At 39.5% G+C, this 18,734-nt stretch overlaps 1 protein-coding gene and 1 long non-coding RNA gene across 2 annotated transcripts in view; both read left to right on the plus strand.

Annotated features, from left to right (window-relative positions):
- LOC148742674 (uncharacterized) overlaps window positions 1-18,734 on the plus strand; it is a 61,492-nt gene that overhangs the window by 20,139 nt on the left and 22,619 nt on the right. Inside the window, exon 9 of the mRNA XM_088748068.1 lies at window positions 18,242-18,325. Coding sequence (XP_088604194.1) covers window positions 18,242-18,325 — 84 coding nt within the window. The remainder of the gene's footprint in view (window positions 1-18,241; window positions 18,326-18,734) is intronic.
- On the plus strand, window positions 3,675-4,835 carry LOC148742675 (uncharacterized). The gene is made up of 2 exons (XR_016000455.1): window positions 3,675-3,954; window positions 4,087-4,835. It is a non-coding gene; the product is annotated as an uncharacterized LOC148742675 (long non-coding RNA).

Below are 18,734 nucleotides of genomic sequence, written 5' to 3' on the forward strand. Positions count from 1 at the left end.
CTTGAGAATGGTGTTATGATGACACCGAAACGTCGGTTCTTCACGTTAAAATTTGCTTGCTTTTTAAGAAATCGTTTCTGATCAAATCTTTTTATTACTTCTTTCAATTTTAAATTTCACATGTTTTCATTCCAGTCAAGTAGACGAAAAATTATCTGTGCCATGGTTTTGAATTCAGTTACTTTTCGAAATATTTTTCAGCTTTTGTCTGCGAGGTGGTAAGGATAAATTCTCTTTCAAAAATGTCCTCACACCTCAGGCAGGAGACGGGGATTAAACACTCACTGTAATATTACATCAAGCAACTGACGTCTTGAGCGGGTGTTGCAGGATGACTGAGTGACTGTCATCCACCCACAATCCTATAGAAGTCTATTGTAGACCTCCACATGATAGAATCATTTCCTTTTTGACATCAATCGAAATCCCCTGTGGTGGGCACCGATTCATCCATGAGCAACAGTTATTTTTCGTGAGCTGTGGAAAATAACAAGTCTGGGAACAGCGAACTAGTTATCTTGATCCTCATTAAGACACTAATTTTCAAGTCGTCCGTGATTCACGAATGAGTGTAACAAATCCAATAACTCGCGCAGCATTGTTACATACGAAATGTGTACGATTTCTCTCTTAGTGCTTCTTCGTAAGTTGAGGTCCTCTTTTCGTTTTAAGGGCTAGAATTTTATTGAGTAGCCGATTCTACGATGTTGTATCTCTAAGTTTCCGACAAGTATTTTCTAAACCCCACAGGCTTCTTTGAGGTAATGTCAGTAAAAAACTGCAGAAAACAAATTATAGACTGGCTAGAAAATGCACACAGGTAACATAGTTATTTCGTCTAAATCCTTCTCAAATATTGTAACCTACCTATTGTAACTTTTCGATGACGTCTTCCACGACATTCACCCACACTTTTCGGAATATTTTAAGCTTTTATTTACGAGGTGGTAAGGGTAAGCTCTCTATCAAAAATTTTCTCAGACGTCAGTCCTCCAGGAACTTGAAACACTCACTGCAATATAACACCAAGAAACCAAAGTCCTGAGCCTGTGCTTCAGGTTGAGAGTAACTGTCATTCACCTACCATCCTTAGAAAAGACAATTTCGTTTACAAACTCAGTGTTTCATGTTGTAATTTAGGAATGATATTCCGAGTCGCCTCTCTTTCCTGATCAGAATAATACAATAAGCTCTACACGAGGAGTTTGGCAGCCCGTTAGTGTCAGAGAATTTGCATTGTGCCACTAGCTTCCGCGGGATTGTAGCGGGTGTATTCAATCGTTCATCAGTGGTCTTGTAGTGGATGTGTTCCAGCTTTTCTTAGCGGTGCTGTAGCGGCTGCAGACAAACGTTCATCAGCGCAGTTACAACGGTTGCGTTCAAGGTTTGTCAGCTGTATTTAAGATGTCTCTAAACGTTCATCAGACGCATGCCATCTCACCGATTTCTCTCAAACTTTCACAGTTTAGGAGGGTTACTAAGTCATTCAAGAGTCTCGGGTAGTTCAGGCTCCTGGATTATTCCTGGGTAATTCGAGTCCCTCCATCAAATCCCTGGGTAAAATGCCAAATTTAGCTTTTTTAGTTGTCCTCAGTGTATCCGTCTATCGTGTCCAATTTTGGTTGAAACAAAACTTTCGGAATTTTGAACACGCAATGGTCATATGATAAAATGCTTATTGACTGAGTTTGGTCGGCACAGAAGGGAAAATATTTGGCACTCGTTCATGGCGCGAGGATGTCGCGCGTGACCTCAAGCCAAAATTCTTCCGTCCGGCGCTACCACCCAGTTAAAAAGTACAAATTTTTTTCTGTTGGAACTCTTTGAAAACCGTATTTTGGAAGTTGGCCCACTAAAAAATCCAAAATGTCCTTGCCCGACAAGCGTACAGTGTGAGCTAATGTACACCACATTGTACGCTTTCTAAGCTCTTAGCCCACCAGATTTAAGAGCCACTGACCATAGATATCGAGAAACCGCCGACAGTTGCAAAACTTCGTAGTTTATTCTGTTTTTCCCAAAGGACCTTTTTGATTAACATTTTTTTCGAATATTTGCGTTAGTCCAGTTAATGTTTACTGCTCTAAATTAGCAGAAATAATTATTCAAATTATTCCAACTTTAAGGGCTCGTTTTCTAAAGGTTCAAAATTGCATCAGACAAAACAGGATTAAAATCCATCGCATTCTGTCAGTGTGAGTGAGAGAGATTTGTTGGAAGTGCATTTTTCGAGCTAAACTTAGCCTTTTGCAACAAGGACTTGATGTGGGGATTTGTTTTTATTGTGGCTTTGTTTTCACACCCTAAAGCCTTTTACGCTTATTCAATACTCATTTTTTAAAATTTGACTTAATTTCTCTCTAAAATCGGCAAAATTTACCAAGTTTTGAGCGCAATATAAGAACTGTTACGACGCGGTTATGGATGAAAAATGATGACCTTACGGAGAATTGTCATCGCTGAGCATCCAGGCCTCAAATGACAACATTTTAGAGTTTGAATAAACCATGGGAGGAAGAGGATCTCGGTACCCAAGAATACATTGCTGCATTTCTGTTAAAGCCTCGCAAATCAGTTGTATGACAAGAGAATTTTTAGCTACAAGTTTTTCTGCTACATCAAAAATTACTACTATTTCTCCCCTAATGAATATTTAATGGTGTATTCTTATCTCACGTGTTATATTTCACTGAATAGCCGATTCTACGATGTTATATCTCTGAATTTTTTATCACCCTTGCAATCTGGAGTGGGTGAGACAAATTTTACCTTTTGAGTACTATGAAAGTTTGCTCGTGTACGATAAAAGAATTCAGAAGAACATACCACACATTCAAAGTCTTTTCTCTTGTTTTAAGTCGTTATTAATTCAAGAATCATTTTGTCAGTTAAAAGCATTTTCTAAGCCGGCCCCTGTAGCTTCTTTGAGGTATGGTTTCTTCACGGGAGGATCAGTTAAAAAAATACAGAATGAAAACTGTGGACTGGCTAGAAAATGCGCGCAAAGAACAGTTATCTCGTCAAAATAGTTCTCAATTGATTTAACTTGCGTGTAGTTACTTTCCGATGTCGTCTTCAGAATGTATCCACGTACTTTTCGGAGAATATTCGGCTTTTTTTACGGAGCGGTATGGATAAGCACTCTTTGGAATATTTTCTAAGACCTCAGCTCGGAAGGAGTTTGAAACACTCACTGCAATATAACATGAGACACTCACTGCAATATTATAGAAAAATTCACTGCCTGACGAGTGAATTCCACGTTAAATTTCACGCGAAAAACCGATATCGCACGAATCGCGAAGCGATGAGTGCGATATCGATTTTACAAGTGAAATTTAACGTGGAATTCACGAGTCAGGTAGTGAATTTTTCTTGAATCGCATAACAGAATAAAAATAAGAAAACAAGAAATTAAAATGGCAATGTTATTGTTTGTTTTTATTCCTTACGCGCGCCCTTAAGAAAGCCATTTTAAAGTCAACTGTCAGAGCTGTCATAGTTAAGGGAATGGAAAGCAAGGTAAGTCGCTCACGTTTGAACCGTCGACAATTTTAATTGTACCTCGTGAATTTTTCTTACATCACATAGCTGAAGCCACCAAATCACTTGGCGAAACCAGATGTTTTGTATTTTTGTGCGCCACGCCAGTGCAGAAATGGAAACCCTTTCAAAGTCAGGTGTCAATATCTAGCGAATAGAGGGAACAAGATATTTTTAGAATGAAAACCACTTTTATTTCAAACACGTGGAGAAAGCGGTGCCTCACATTTTACAATCTTCAGTAAAAAAACTAAAAATACACAATACGGAGTTATTTAAGACAGAGATTTGCCTGCTACCACTCCACTTGGCAGAATGTGGCGCCGACAATCAACAACTGAATGGTCAAATCCTCAAGCGAAATGAAAATTTCAAGCGTTCCGGTATCAAAGCAAGATCTACAAAAAACCGGTAAGTGCTTTACAGTTGTAAAAAAAAAGTGTATTCAAAATATAATAATTAAGACTGGAATTTCTCGGTAAACTCTGGCGAAAAACAGTTCAGTTAAAAGTCACAATTTTAACTGTTTTTCTTTCATCGCAGGGAGTCGCTCGTTGGTGTCAATGCTGGACTGAAAGTTTATGGAAATATTTACTGGAGAATTATTAAAAGTTACTCCAGAAAACATTCCGCCAACTGCTCCTGCCATCAGGTAACTAGAACGACTGGCATTGCTGTCAAGGTCACTAGTAGCTGCTGTGTTGCTTGGCGTGGCTGAGCTATTGAGAACAATCTCCCGTAAAGCATGACTTGAATAGCCGTTGGTAGTTGTCGTGCTTGGCGTGGGTTGAAACCGGCCAACTTATTCGACATTCGCCGCTGTTTTTCCAGAGGATTATGGCTGTATCTGGATATGGATTCCGGATTGGAGTGGCCAGTGAGCTCTGATATCTCCACTGGATCGAAATCATCACTGAGCGCTTGGATGACAGTTTTGCGACCACTCGAATTTGTGAATTTGCCGTCTAGTGTTTTTTGAAACCATGTTGTATCTAAAAGAGGCCAGTTCGTCGTCTGTATAGGCTACAATGGTTTGGATTTCGGGAAAAGATGCCTGACCCTTTTCGGCATTGATACCTGTTTTGGTTTTCTTTCGTAACGCTTGTTTGGTTTTCCTCGGCGAGAACTGTCGTTTGGCTTTCTTCCCTCGTCTGTGGCATTTTGATTTTTTACTATGCGTTTTCTCGTACTTTTGAGCGTGAGTGGTTTCCTCCAATTTTCTAAAAATTTCAATTTCAATTCAAAATTTGGAAGACATTCGTTTTCTATAAATTTGTTCATATTTGTTCATATTTTCGTAGCACTAGTTGTATTTACGTTAATTACGTGCGTAACAATAATTTTTGCTGGCGACTCACGTCAGCTATATCGCTTTATGCATTGGTGCGATTCCACGCTAAATACCCTCTCTTCCGGTTGACGTATTGACCAATCAGAGCGCGTGTTTACTTTAAGCTATGCGATTCAACATGAAATACTCACTGCAATATAACATCAAGAAACTGATGTGCTGAGCGTATGTTTCAAGATGAGAGTGACTGTCATTCACCTACCATTCTCATAAAAGTCCATCTTAGGACTCCACAGTGTTACCCTTTCAGCTGATGGAATCGTTAATTTCATAGAAGTACACTCAGCTACCGATAATCAATCACTCATTGATTTGAATTGTAGGGACATGAAAAGGGTAAGCTGAATTTAAAGCGGTTAAGGGCACTTTCAAGATAAAGGAATATATTCTCTTCTAACAAATTATCCGTTACATGAACATGTCTACTGAAGAATACGCTTTGTTCTGTTGACTTGTTGACAATAGGGACCTGTCCAACAACAAGTTACAGGATCTACCACTAAGTGTGTTTGCTGGCATCAATGCTTGCGAAGATACAAAGAAATAAAGCACTCACAGCGGCGCTGTGAGTTCTTTATTTCTTTTCTTTATTTCTTTCCTTTCAGCACTCGGCCGTCATAGCGCGCGAATCTCGCACATAACCTCAAGCCAAAGTTCTCCCGTGCGGCCCTCCCACTCAGTCAGCAAACACATATTTTCCATGTTGGAACTCGTTGAGAACCCTAATTTTGAGGCAGTCGCAGTGAAAAAAAAAACTTGCCCTTACCCACATTGTACACCCAATAGACTCAAAGGAAAAGTTCAAGTGTTCAAAGATTTGATGCCAGCAGTGCTGTGCCTCTTCATGATCATATTTTGCAAAGAGTCTTAAGTTTCTGCAACGGAATTGCAATTTCTTCAACGTGGCGTAGCACTCTTTCACCTCTCCTCTCCCCCCTTCTCCCATACTTTAAAATTGCAGCCTTCATGTTACTGGCGTTGTTTCTGTTGTTTCTGTTTTTTCGTCGCCTTTGCTTATGAATAACCTCATGTGACTTTTAATGGCGACTTTAGGGCGATTGCGAACATGTTTGCTAAATTGTGAATCATTGAAGTTGTACCGTAAGATCAAATCTGATTCGAGTACGTTCCCCAAGGTTTGACAGGGACAGGAAGATAAACGCATTGTGGGAACACCCTGCGTTATCAGATCTCAAGAAAGCCTCGGTAAGTTTAGGACAATTGGACTTTAAAGCAACAAGCGTACAGAATGGGTACCACGGCGCCGCATCACCGCCGGTGAACGCTTAAACACCTCCACTACAACGTGCCTAGTGAATCCTATAAGACAATCACAGTACTGATGAACGCTTGAATTTTAACCATAAAAACGATACGGAAGAACGGGTTCTGTTTCAATACAATATTACAACACCGTTTTAGGAAATCCTCTAAAAGAAAAAAAAAACCTTCAGAAGCGTATCCGCTGTAAGATCGCTCGAAGACAACAGCTTATAAACCGCTTAGATAAGGTTGAATGCAAGGGCTTCAACAGTGATTATGAAGGCCTGAAGATAAGCGCTATAAAAGCGCTGATGAACGCTCGAAGACAATCACTGGCAAACAGTTGATAAATAGTCTAAGGAAGAAGACAACCGGCTTATAACGCCGATGATGAAAGCTCAGCGTCATTTGCCACAAAAACGCTCAAAATCGCTTGAAAGAAACCACTAAAACACTGCCCAGGACCGCATAAAGACAACCGTCACTAAAAAAGAAAAAAATCCAGTAGCTCTAAATAGAAGCAGTCATCGGAAACCTTGGGAAGGAATGTTATCTCAGAAGAGCTCAAAGAAAAGATCAAACAAAGTGCATCTCTCAAGCACGAGATCAATTCCATCTACGACGAGATTCGCCAAAGCTGCAGCTTGTTCCGTTATGCCTCCATTTCACGCAGAATGGTCAACCTTAGAAACAAAAACTATCAGGAGGTCATGAACACTCATTCAAAGAAGATCGCAAGGCTACTCTACAAAGATGGATGTTGATGAGCATATACAGAACATAACGTCCTACGATCTCTCTTTCTTCCAGAAACTGGTCTTGTGTCAAGGCTTGAAATTTTCCCTTCCCCAATGGGTCCCATCGATTGAAGTGAAAGCGAGCTTTGAGATGGCTTACTGGAGCCTTGAAGCTCATCTCGGAGACGATGATTTGACAGAGTTGGCGGCTGCAACCCTACGATCCGTAGCACTTAACTACATCCAGCGCCAAGTACAGAAACCTTCCAAGACACTTCTGCTTGCCATTGATCAATTAAAACAACGCGACGACATCGTCATCACGAAACCAGATAAAGGTTCAGGAGTGGTCTTAATAGACAAGTACGAATATCTTCGACTGTCATCTGAAGCATCCATCAATGATTCAAGCAAATTTCGGGCGGTTCCTCTCCAAAGGCCCTCGGGTAAAGGCAGACCACCAACATATTATCACGCTCTTCTACAGAAAGAGAAAGAATAAGAGTCTATCGTTCGTAGAATTCTACCCAAGCCTATTACAGATACGGTCCGCCCTACAGGCTCCAGATTAGTGCATTTGTACATATGGTTTACCAAAGACACACAAGGATCGGTTGGCAATGCGCCCCATATCATCAGCAACGCAAACATACAATTACCCTTTCGCAAAATGGCTCGACACTAAACTCAGTATTTCATATTGTAATTCAGGAATAATCTTAAGACAAAAGCTCTACACGAGGAGCTCGGCCGTTAGTGTCAGAGACTTCGCATTGTGCCACTAGTTTCAGCGGTATTGTAGAGGTTGTATCCAATTGTTCATCAGTGGTCTTGTAGTGGATATGTTCCAGCTTTTATTACTGTAACATCCATTTTGAAATCACTGGTGGTCCCTGTAATCTGATTGGCTCTAATTGGTGCGATTTATTCCCAAATCGCTCCATTTTTTGCTCAAAATCGCATCACTTTACGCTTAACTGAGTTTTTTTTGACACATTTCTGTTTTGCATACAAAATAAGATGTTAAAGCATTTCCAGTTCCGCTTTTTATTTGAAAACCGGCTCAGGACTTGGTCGATTCAAATATTTTATTGATGCAGCACTGAGCCAGTTTTCAGCCCAAATTGCACTCCACTCAGTTCAATTACCATTTTTTATTAGCGGTGTTGTTTCTCAGTGTATACAAACGTTCATCAGCGCTGTTACAACGGTTGCGTTCAAGGTGTATCAACTGTACTCAAAAAGATGTCTTAAAGCGTTCCTCAGACACATGCCATCTCACAGATTTCTCTCAAACTTTCACAGTTCAGGAGGGTCACTAAGTTATTAAAAAATCTCGAGTAGTTCAGGCTCCTGGCTTATCCCTGGCGTATCAGAGTCTCCCTCCCCCCCCCCCCTCCATCAAATCCCTGAGGTAAAATGCTAAATTTAGCTTTTGTAGTCGTCCTGAGTGCACCCGTCTATCGCGTCCAATATTTTTACACATAGCAGTCATATGATAAAGTTCATTTTGACTGAGTTTGGGCGGGACAGACGAGAAATATTTGGCACTCGGTCATGGCATGAGGATGTCGCGCGTGACCTCAAGCCAAAATTTTCCCGTGCGGCCTTACCACTCGGTTAATAAGTACAAATTTTTATCTGTTGGAACTAATTGAGAACCGTATTTTGGAACTCCCAGCTAAAAAAAACGCTTTCCCTTGCCCGGTAAGCGTACACTGTGAGCTAATGTGCTCGACATTGTACGCTTTCCAAACTCTCAGCCGACCAGAATTAAAAGCCATTGACCATATATATCGAGAAACCGCCGACAGTTGCAAAATTTCGTAGAACCTTTTTCGAAAATTATCAAAAGGTTCTAACGCGCTTTGTTTTCTTCGATAAATCGACAAGTTCAAAATACGCCTACATGGCTGTTGCCCTCCCCTCCTCCGTTAAATAATGAAAAGTTATGCAACTTCAGCAACCTTGTGCGCCCCCAACACGATGAAATACCGTTTTCAAATTTTGTGTGATAGCACATGGTCCTCTTTTTCGCAGAGGTAATATAAAGATCAACTTCCGTCGATGGCCTATAAAGGGGGTCTGTCATATATATTTACAGATCAAATTCTACATCACCTTAAAGCTTTATCCTTGTAGTCGAATTCCTCTGATTCTCTATCTATCCCCAAAGCGTCCAGGTTGAAAAGAACTCGGGCTATTATGACAAAAAATCAGACCTTAAGAAAGATTCGGTAGGGAAATAGGATAACTGGATTTTAAAGCAACAAGCGTACAGGATGAATGTCACGGCAAGCCAAGTTTGTGTACATTTATCAGAGGTGAACGAAGCTTTTCGTCTAGGAAAAGATAGACATGTGCGACCTCAGCGATCTCCGAACCAGCAAAGATTATTGCCACACTTATAAGTCACATGAAGCGATTCAAAAAAGGGGGAAACGGCTTAAACAATGCCACAAAGACTTAACTGAAAAGTACGGGGGGAGGGGTGGGTGGGGAGGGGCGAAAGGGTGCTAGAAACTCAAGACTCTTTCTAAAATATGAAGAAACACTGTATAGCTGGCATCCCAGCCTCGAAAACTTTTCCATTGAGCCTGAGAGCTTAACAAAAGCATACAATGTGGGCAAGGGCACGTTTCTTTTACTAGGACAACTTCAGAAATATGGTTCTGCACAACATACAATGTTGCCCATTGGACATATTTACAATTGCAAAAACCCTATTTTCTATTTTTTTTTCCAATAGTTGGTTACCCAGTACATTTAAATGCTCCAAATTGGTAGAAATGATATCCTGATATATCAAATCATTCCAACTTTAAGAGATCGTTTTCTAAAGGTTAAAAAAACCATTAGACAAAATGCGATTAAAATCCATCGCATTTTGTTAGTGTGAGAGAGATTCGTTGAAAGTGCATTTTTCGAGCTAAATTTAGGGATTTGATGTGGGAACTCTAATAATTCAGGATAAGCCGAGAGTTCGAACTAAGTCTGTGAAAAGTTGAAAGAAATCTGTGACATGGCATGTGTCACGCTCGCCCGGTCATCTCGTGGGCAGACTCTTAAAGCGTTTGTTGTGAGATGAATTGAAAGTTGTTGTTTTGAGACTTTTCTAGCTAAGCGGTATACAAACGTTCATCAGCACTGTTACAACGGTTGCGTTCAAGGCTTATCAGCTCAAGATGTCTTAAAGCGTTCATCAGACACATGCCATCCCACCGATTTCTCCGTCAAACTTTCACAGTTTAGGAGGGTCACTAAGTCATTCAAGAATCCAGAGTAGTTCAGGCTCCTGGCTTATCCCCGGGGCATTAGAGTCCCCCCATCAAATCCTTGAGTTAAAATGCTGAATCTAGCTTTTGTAGTTGTCCTGAGTGCACCCGTCTATCGTGTCCAATTTTGGTTGAAACAAGATCTTTGGAATTTTGAACACATAGCGATCATATGATAAAATGCTCACTGTCTAAGTTTGGGCGGGACAGACGGGAAAATAATTGGCACTTGATTATGGCGCGAGGATGTCGCACGTGACCTCAAGCCAAAATTTTCCCGTCAGGCCCTACCCCTCACTTAAGAAGTACAAATTTTTTCCATTAAAACTCGTTGAGAACCATATTTTGGAAGCTGTCCCAGTAAAAGAAAAAACAAAACAAAAACAAAACAGTTTCCCTTGTTCGGCAAGCGAACGATGTGAGCTAATGTGCGCCACAATCTACACTTTCCAAGCTCTCAACCCAACACTCTTAAGAGCCACTGACCATAAGTATCTAGAATACGCCGACAGCTAGCTGTTAGTTCATTTTATTTTTCCTAAAGGACCTTTTTGATGAACCTTTTTCAAAAATTATCAAAAGGTTCTATCGCGCCTCGCTTTCTCCTATAAATCGACAAGTTCAAAATACGCCTACATGGGTGTTGCTCCCCACCATCTCCGTAAAATAATGAAAAATTATGCAACTTCGTACGTCCCAACACGATTAAATACCGCTTTTAAATTGTGTGCGATAGCAAATGGTCTTTTTTTTCTTAACGAAAATAAAAATTTCTTCAAATTTGTAATGTTTAAGTTTGAATAGTGACCCGTTGAAAATATGGTACTTTCGTCTTTTTCGCAGAGGTATTATAAAGGTCAACTTCGATGGCCTATAAAGGCTTAACAAAAGCGTACAATGTGGGCAAGGGCAAGTTTCTTTTGCAAGGACAACTTCAGAAATATGGTTCTGCACAAACATAGAATGTTCCCCACTAGAGATATTTGCAATGACTAAAACCTATTTTCTATTTCTCTATTGGAATAGTTGGTTACCCAGTACTGTGATTTAACTGCTCCAAATTGGCAGTAATGATATTCTGATATATCAAATTATTCCAACTTTAAGGGATCGTTTTCTTAAGGTTCAAAAAACTATTAGACAAAGTAAAGTTAAAATCCATCGCATTTTGTTAGTGTGAGAAATATTTGTTGAAAAGTGCATTTTTCGAGCTTTATTTATGGATTTGATGCGGGAACTCCAATAAGTCAGAGATAAGCCGAGAGTTTGAACTAAATCTGGCTTCTTGAATGAATTAGTGACCCTCATAAACTGTGAAAGATTGAAAGAAATCTCTGAGATGGCATGTGTCACGCCTGCCCGGTCCTCTCATGGACAGACTCTTGAACCGTTTATCAGCGGTATCGTAGCAATTGCAATACAACCATCCAAAAGCTCCCTATAATGAGTAAAAAGAACTCCCAGGGATTAGCATTTAAGGACATCCTCTACAAAACAGCTCACAGGCGCATTCCTGTAACACCACTAGCAGGTGACAGCTAATAAACCCCTCAGGAACAGTTGAAGCGCTGCATCACCGCTGGTGAGCCCTTGGAGACTTCCACCACACTTGAACACGCCTCGTGAATCCTGTAAGACAACTGCAATGCTGATGAACGCTTGAATTACAGCTATAAAAACGATACTAAAAAACGGTTGAGTACATCCGTTTCAACACCGCTGATTTATGCTTGAATATAATTGTCACAACATCTCTCATTACCGTTTTAAGAGATCCGTTAAAAAAAAAAAAGCCTTTAGAAGTGCAGCCGCTGTAAGACCGCTCGAAACTAATAAACCGCTCAGGTACGGTTGAATGCAAACGCTTCAACAGCGATGATGAATGCCTGGAGACAAACGCTATAGAAGCGCTGATGAAAGCTTGAAGACAACCAGTGGAAACCGTTTATAAATAGTTAAGGAGGAAGACAACCGCTATAGCGGCGCTGATGAAATTTCAAAGTAAGTAACCTCAAAACGCCCCAAATCGCTTGAGAGCAACCACTAAAAGACTGCCAAGACCGCATTAAGACAACCGCTACTGAAAAACCTGCAGAGCAACCGCTATTCTTACTGCATATGCTAATATTTACGTTACTGTTCATCTGTTCGACCTTTACCAACTCCGAATGACTCCCTTAGCTCCTTAAGCGATTGCGTTTCGACTCATTCCTGGTCACTTCGCGTTTCATTAAACGGTTGGAATATATGACCAGCGAGGCAGGAACGATTTTGACAAAAGATAATCTAAAAATTTGTCCTCTATTTCTTTCAAGTTGTGATTCCGTCGAATTTTCGTCAAACAATGCATGTGATTAAAGTATTCGCCCTCTTAAAAAATTGTGCCACTGCTCAGAAAACCAGGCGACTTTAAATGTTAGCCAATTGATTAAGGGGTTTTGTTTTGCATCAGTATCACCAGGGTATAGAAAAGACAAACTAATTTAATATTCATTAATGTGAATTTGAGGTAAAAGGAAACGTTCATAGTATCTTGAAAAAGTATGGTATGCTTTCATAATATAGGAAAACATTATTTTAGGCAGCAGAGTTCACGCTTCGCTCTGGTGCCATATTGATTGCAGGGACCTGTTCAACAAACACAATCTTCCCAGTTCAAAAGAAAACAAGACGGTTAAAAACTATTGATGGGGTAAATGTAAAGGGAAGATAGCATATAAATTTATGGTGATCGCAAGTGACGATTAATCCTTATTAATAACCATTTCAAATCGTGAACAGCTTCAGATGTTTAAATAATGAACCATAGGGGGGTCAAAGAATAGCCCTAAAGTTTATTTAACAAGCTGTTTACCACTTCTGTCAATTTGATAATTCCAGCCAATTCATCGAAATCCATGCCTCGCGGTTTTCAAATTGTTACTGCTACTTGCATGTGTAGATTTTATCAACCTCAGAGAAGACAGAATAAACAATACAATTTGGCCTCAGGTTCATTGAAAATTAGTAAAGCCAAGTTAAATTTCAGTGGTGGAGATAAAGATACTTTCGATGACGTCAAAAATAACAGCCCATAATTCATGTCGTATCAAGATTTTGTAAATTATCTACTTTGCCATGCATTATGAAGATGTTATAGCAGAGTTTCTTTTTATCCGAATTATAATTCATATAAATTACGACAGACTAACTCGACATTATTCTTTAACATAACGCTTTTTGAAAGAATCTGGGTAACTTATCTGCCGTCGCCGCTTCGAATGCCTTAAATCTTACAAAAATATGTGAACCAATCAGTGCGCTGTGGCGAGCTATGGTTTCTTTCAATTACTCTGCTTGTAAGAGTTTTTTCAGATTGCCGCGTTCAAACGACTGAAATTGATAGTACATGTCTGCGCTGGAGCTTTCTGTTGATGTTTTAAAATAGAAAAACTGACCGAATCAGCAGTTGTAATTTGATAATTTTAAAACGAAAGAAGAAACCATATCTTATCAGTGTCAGCCACTGTTCCATCTATTGCGTAACTCTAGTTCCTTCGTCAGCAGATTTGAAGAGAGGGTTTGTTTTGAGCTTTTCCCTCTCTTTTATCTCGGTTTGGCTTTTTGAACAAACAAATATCCAAAAAATTTCTTCTTTGAGCGATGTTCATGTGTTAGGTGTCAAAATTTATCCTACTTTGGCCCTTCAAAACTCCCATACCCCGCCTGTTCTGCGAAAGTACGGCCTGATTGTAAACAACACAAAACCCTCTTTATAATTAGCTGCTTTTTTTAGTTAAGCTGTGGTAACGTCGCACTGGATTAAATGGCATCTAAGTTTGGGAGGACACTCCGGACGCCTGGTAGCCAGTGCCGGGATCAACACAAAAATAAGCAACAGAATTCATTCAAACCAGCGAATTTGACATTATTTGAAGAAAAAATGTGAATGATCCTTTTGACCTTGTACGATTGTGTTTCGGAGTTCTGCTCCTCTTCTGGTGGATGGCATTCATACATGTGCAAGGCAACACTCACTTCTAGAATATCTGACAGAGCTACCCCTTGACTCAGAAGAGACTGGGACAACTTTTGATGATGATAATCATTATAAATTCATGTTCCGGAAATTACATGAAATTTTTAAATGCGCGTAACAATTTAAGAATTGGAATATTACTGTCAACTTAAGCTGTGAAGAGAAGGGAATATAAATATTAAGTCACCCCAAAGACTAAAATATAATTAAAAGAAAAGTTTGTACAATAATAAACACTGTGATAAAAATGCCCGTCTAAAAACGGTGAGATTTCGATGGTATTTGCACTCTCTATGTCAGTGGGATTTTGGGACAGAACAGTAGAAACTGTTCACCTAAGGTAGCTTTAGACTGGAGACAGGTATGATTAAGAAGGACTTCTGAGTTTCATATTTAGTAGAAGGGGGCCGAAAAATCATAATTTAAAGAATCGTTGAAGTAATTTGAGCTGTTTTAACCTCGATTATGTTTCTTATAATTAAATAATAAGTGACGTTATGTAGCAGAGTTTTTGTTCTCTGAAGATCAGTCTAGACCAAGCATTCTTTATCCGCTGCAATTCAGTTAGAAGAAACTAGTGATAAATACAGAAGACTGCTTCGGTAGCCTATTCAGCCTATTTTTTAATGTGGTGATTATCGTATAAGTCACTGACAAGCTACTTACATCTGCGATGTGTGTTGGCATGGACAGTCTGGAATCAAGTTTAATTCTGAACGCTGGCACAGGTTTGATGTTCGAGTCACCAACATGCGTACTGACAGTTATCCACTTTTCCCAGTTGTTGTGGTGTCCCATAAACGAAGGTTTCGGTCTTGCCCTCGTTCAGTTTGAGCTTATCGTTCAACATCCGTGCACGGATGGAAGAGTGAAAAACCAGTAAATATATACCAGACGTTAGACAGAGCAAACATCCACTAGCAGTCATCTTTGTATGAGTGACCCTTACTGCATGATAAGATCTCATAAAGTCTCTTGCTTCGCAAAGCGCAAATAAGGGCTAACAGTTGCTTAACGTTTTTTGTCACATTGTACAAGTTAAAATAATTTTTTTAACTCTAGTGGAAATTCATATTATTTTGCACACTAGTGTGAGAGTTCATAACAATAACTGAGAGTGGTGTGACCAGAGAGATTAACGGACTAACCATAATTTATTTTTAAGGGTATAAATAGCCGGGTTCTACCGAGGTCATGAAATGAAGCTCATCAAACACAATTCGATCTTTTTTAAGAGATAACCAGATGGTGAGGGACTATTAAGACTATTAAGAATTTGTCTCAGGAGCAGCAAACATTAAAAAACATCTCAGCCTTATGACGAAAAAATCAAATTACATATTAATTGTTTACTGAGTGACAACCATTGCTGCTTAATGGACAGTTCAAATTAGTGAACCAAGATTAAGCTATTTTCAAACAGAGTGCTTTGTTGTCCTGCCTTAGATTTTAACATAAAATATCTCAGGGGGGCAGGGGGGGGGGAAGGGAGGGTAAAAGGAAAAAGGAAAGCACATGAGGTATACTTTACTTTTTTCAAATTGAATTTGAAATTTCATTGAGGCTATAGCCAATTAGGCGAAAATCATTTGTCATGGTTTTGAAATTTTTATTTCTAATAAGATAAGCAGATGTTATATAATTCTGAAAAAAAAGTAATACCATTTGGATCATTGTAAAATTAGTAAACTGTCTCAGGGCGTTTAAATTTTTGGATATTTTTGAAATCGAGGGTTTTGTTCTTCAGCTTATGATGTTTGAATGAAGGACCACACGGAGGTTAAAGGGGAGCACGTTGAGCTGATTTTATAATGTGTTTAATAGATACTTCCCTCGATTTAAAATTTCATTTCATTCCAGCCAATTAAACGAACATCGTCCATCTCTTGATTTGAATTTACTTTAAATTAGATTAGTAGATGTTACCAAATTCAGAAAGTAGTAACTGAGCAAAACTATTCCACCTCAGGCAAAAGAATACAAACTGAGGGAACTTATCCCCCGTGCAGACACCTATTCCAATGATAATTTTTTGTTACTCTAATTTTTGGTGCGCGATCCAGCGGTGCGACCTTTTTTATTTAGAAAAACAGCTTATTGGTTAGTGCTTCTGTCATGAAATTTGACGTGTGATGTTCGGTGGCCTGCGGTTTGTCTTTATTATAATGAGGTGGTGACATGTTTTGGTCAAGAAGATAAAAACATAATCTTTGAGAGGGTAACCTCTGAGAGTAACCTCTGAGCTCCACTCCAGAAGCCTGAGTTTCATCACAAGGTTTGGACGGACGAACCGAATATCTTGCAATGTTTGATTCATGTAAATTGCCTCGCAGGTCATTGATTAAGTGGCAATTGTGCTGTCGAGTGCAACATGACACATCTTACACAATACAACAAGCGAACTCGCTCGATCTTGATGATTAACTAATTCTGAAAATCAAGTTTGGCCTCTATTCTTGATCAGCAATTTGAATTTTTCACTTTATGATCAGTTTGGTAGAGAATTAATAGCGGATGACTGTTTACAAGAGCTCCAATGGTTTGAGAGAAAATGAAAACATCAATACCATGACAAACTGATGGTGACCTCGTCTGAGCGGCAGTTACGTGCGATTTCTTATCGATTCACGTATCTGTGTGCCGAAATATTTATATAGCTTGGTGATTGATTAGTGAATAGAAAGTAGAAATATTTTGAGAATTGGAGGAATTCATTAAATAAATCTTAAACATCCAATTATATAGCTCTTTTCGGCACCTTATAACTCACAGCTAAATGAACAGAAAGATGACCGGTTCGATCTCATTACCGAAACATTGATTTTCTGACTTTAAATTTTTACGATTTTAGGGACCGTTCAATTTTTAAAAGGTGGGGGCGCTGGTGGGATTTGGGGGGTTCACCAAAAGAACAACGGCCTTAAAAGGGGGGCCGTCTAAAAAGAATTAGGCAAAAGGGGGGTCACGTAGAATATTTTAGTAATGTCTTGAGATGGGATATGAGGGGTCACCGAAAAAAATTACCTGTATGGTGGGGTCATGGGAAAAAATTAACAACTACAACAACAACAACAATTAATCACTTATAGAGCGTTATTTATAATGACAGATCAACAGCGCTTTACAATCAATCCTAACCCGCCCATCCCACCCCAGGTGAGGACATCCATCACATAGTAATCTCGTGCGTGGGAAATTGACGTCTCCTACCCCTAACCCTGTACGAGACGGGACCTCCATTTATTCGTCCCTATCCGAGAAGAATAGAACATCTAATCATTTCTTGATGTTATAGAAAGGTAGCATATTCTTTTCAATTATTTTAAGACCTTGAGTGTTGGTCCGGCCGGGGCTCGAACCCTCGACCTCCCGCACAACAGTCCAGCGCTCTATCCATTGAGCTAACCGGGAGGTTAGCTCAATGGATAGAGCGCGATTAAACGACTGAGGGGGTCATGGAACTTTTCAATGAAAGTTAAAAAAATCCCACCAGCCACCCCTACCTCATAAAACGGAACGGTCCCTTAACTAGTTCAAGCTACAGTTAGGTAAGATTTTTTGTTGATTCATACATATGTCTGCCCATAAATCATTGAAGATAAGTAATCAAATGGTGAGCCAATTCATACTTTTTTTTTCGAGAATGAGAGGTTACAGTTTTTAAAACTAGTTTAAAACTTGGACGCCGGAAAGTGCAGTGAAATATGATATCAAGATCGTTGACCGCATTACATGGAAGCTAGCAATAAGAATAACTTCCCACCCACCTTGGCGGGAAAGTTTAAATAGACTTAAAAGAAAATATGATGGGTCACGGGGATAAGCTCTCTCAGGTTATGACTTCTTGGCGTCCAGACAATTTTACATTAGTGAACAGCTCCCATGCGGGTAAGGCCAGGTTAAACTTTGGAGAGGCAATGGAGATACATTTCATGATGATAAAATAGCACTAAAAATCATATCAAGATGTAGGAAAACACTTTTATTTATTGTGCAGAATATTATCTTACCGATCATAACCGTTAAATCTTGTTGTGGTAATTGTTGATTGTAGGGACTTGTCCGCCAACCAATTAAAGAATCTATCTTCAGGAGTTTTTGCCGGCCATAATTTCTCCCAATATTCTATTCTCACGCTGTAAGTAAGACTCCTAAACTTTGATTTTATATTTTTTTAAAGAAAACAAAAGTAGATCAAGGTCTACAAATTTCACAGGTAAGTGTCCTGATTACATTAGAGGAGCTTAGGGTGGATGAATGCCGCTCTGACTCCTCCCCAACCCTTAAGATGTTGCTCACAGTAATGAGAGCGAAGGAGCCGAACATGTATGAGCAGTGAAAACCATCAAACGACGTAAAATTAGAATCCATCGCTGCTCTCTGTCATTAAAAAAAAAACATTGTTTCTTTATAATCGTGCATACCGTAAAAATGAGGATATTATGAAACTCTACCCGTTCCTGAGTGTGATCGCTCGAGTGAAGAGAAGTATCGAAAGAAATAATGTCATCTTCTGAGACAAAGGTTTTGTGAACGTGGACGTAAGT

Source organism: Stylophora pistillata, chromosome 1 (assembly GCF_964205215.1).
Source record: "Stylophora pistillata chromosome 1, jaStyPist1.2, whole genome shotgun sequence".
NCBI classification, from domain to species: domain Eukaryota; kingdom Metazoa; phylum Cnidaria; class Anthozoa; order Scleractinia; family Pocilloporidae; genus Stylophora; species Stylophora pistillata.